This window comes from Trichechus manatus, unplaced genomic scaffold, assembly GCF_000243295.1.
Source record: "Trichechus manatus latirostris isolate Lorelei unplaced genomic scaffold, TriManLat1.0 scaffold00038, whole genome shotgun sequence".
NCBI lineage: Eukaryota > Metazoa > Chordata > Mammalia > Sirenia > Trichechidae > Trichechus > Trichechus manatus.
The window spans coordinates 19,230,459-19,231,956 of NW_004443974.1; the positions used below are offsets into that span (position 1 = coordinate 19,230,459).

General features: G+C 44.7%; 1 protein-coding gene across 1 annotated transcript in view; it reads right to left on the reverse strand.

The window, feature by feature from the left end:
* Positions 1-1,498, reverse strand: part of LOC101348343 (transient receptor potential cation channel subfamily M member 3) — a 623,677-nt gene that overhangs the window by 96,610 nt on the left and 525,569 nt on the right. The window contains exon 16 of the mRNA XM_004375847.1: positions 787-954. Coding sequence (XP_004375904.1) covers positions 787-954 — 168 coding nt within the window. The remainder of the gene's footprint in view (positions 1-786; positions 955-1,498) is intronic.

Genomic DNA, 1,498 nt, shown 5'->3' on the forward strand with positions numbered 1-1,498 from the left:
AATCCAGTGGCAGTCATGCGGCTCGGGTAGGGGTTGCAGGAAGCTGTCCTGTGCCCAGCTGCCCCATTTCCCCTGCAGAACAAAGCATCCATGCTCTATAATTACACCAGGAAAAAGCTAATAAAAGCTTTCCATACAAACCTCAAAATTCAATTAGTTCTGCATTTGTGAGTCCTGACCCTGAACACAGAAGATAATGCCTTACTTAGCTTCTGATCAGCAGAACAGGTCCAGCTGGGAGAAGCCGGCTGCTCCCAGATCATGAGCTCCTTTCCCTTCTCCATGTGTGCGAAGTCTGCCACGTTACCTAGTTTATGAAGCACTGCCATTTGGAAAACGAGAAGCCCTGGTGGCGTAGTGGTTAAGAGATTTGGCTGCTAAGCAAAAGGTCAGCAGTTTGAATACACCAGCTGCTCCTTGGAAACCCTGTGAGGCAGTTTTACTCTGTCCTATAGGGTCACTATAAATTGGAATCAACTCCACGGCAATGGGTTTGTAGGGTGCTTTTGAATTTCATTGGTTTTCCTGCACCACTAAGTCTAGCTGAAGAATTTCACATAGAATTGAACTCTATAAAGTCATGTTCTTTTTGCACAGAGAGGAAACTTTTATAATACTCTGGTCTCAATACTTAAATGAAAGCACCTAGTAATGCTTTAAACCCAGTAGAAGGCTGGGGAATAGCCAGCTGACCTCGAGAGGTCTGAGATGTTTTCAGTCAAATGAATGGGACAAGTGGATTAGGGGATGCCCCCCAGGGAGAATAACTGCTTTGTGTTTCCTTACTGTCAGTTCCATGTCTTCTTCGTCTTTTTCCTTTGTAGGCTTCTCTGGTTCTTCTGGTTCCTTCTCTTGGAGATGGATTTCCTGGGCCTGAGACATATAGGGCATGTCGTCTTTGTTCTTGAACTCCAAGCTGAGAATTGAAGGAGGAAGTAGAATTCCCAGAATTACCTAAAGTAATAATAATGATAATAATAATCATCACATTTAAAGGATTAAGATTAGTGTGGTTGCTTAGAATCAGAGGGCCTGGGGCAAGGGGTGTGTGTGTGTGTGTGTATACATGCATGCAAACACAGACCTGTGCTGTATGTGGCCCTGTGTGGGGACCTGGACCCTTGAATAACGAAACACATTGATGCAGAGAGTCACTTCTGCCCACCTGGGAGAGGCTGTGCACAGTAGTTCAGTCTGCATTTTGGAGAAGCCAAGAATTTTGCCCAAATGCATTTTACCCAGTTAACACCCACTTTGCAAGGGGGAGGGGACTGAGGAAAAAGAGAGGCCAGGCACTTTTACCCAAGGTGAAAGTGGGGAAGAATTCAGCTTCGTGTTTAACTACTAGAGAGCACTTGACTTTGGCTGTGAAATCAGTTCACACATATGTCCACCGGCATTAATTTGCTAATGGATCAAGTGGGGCTGATTATATGTCACCTAGTTATTGCCATAAAAAATGTTGCCCTAAGTTGACCTTGAGAAAGCTCATGTAGGA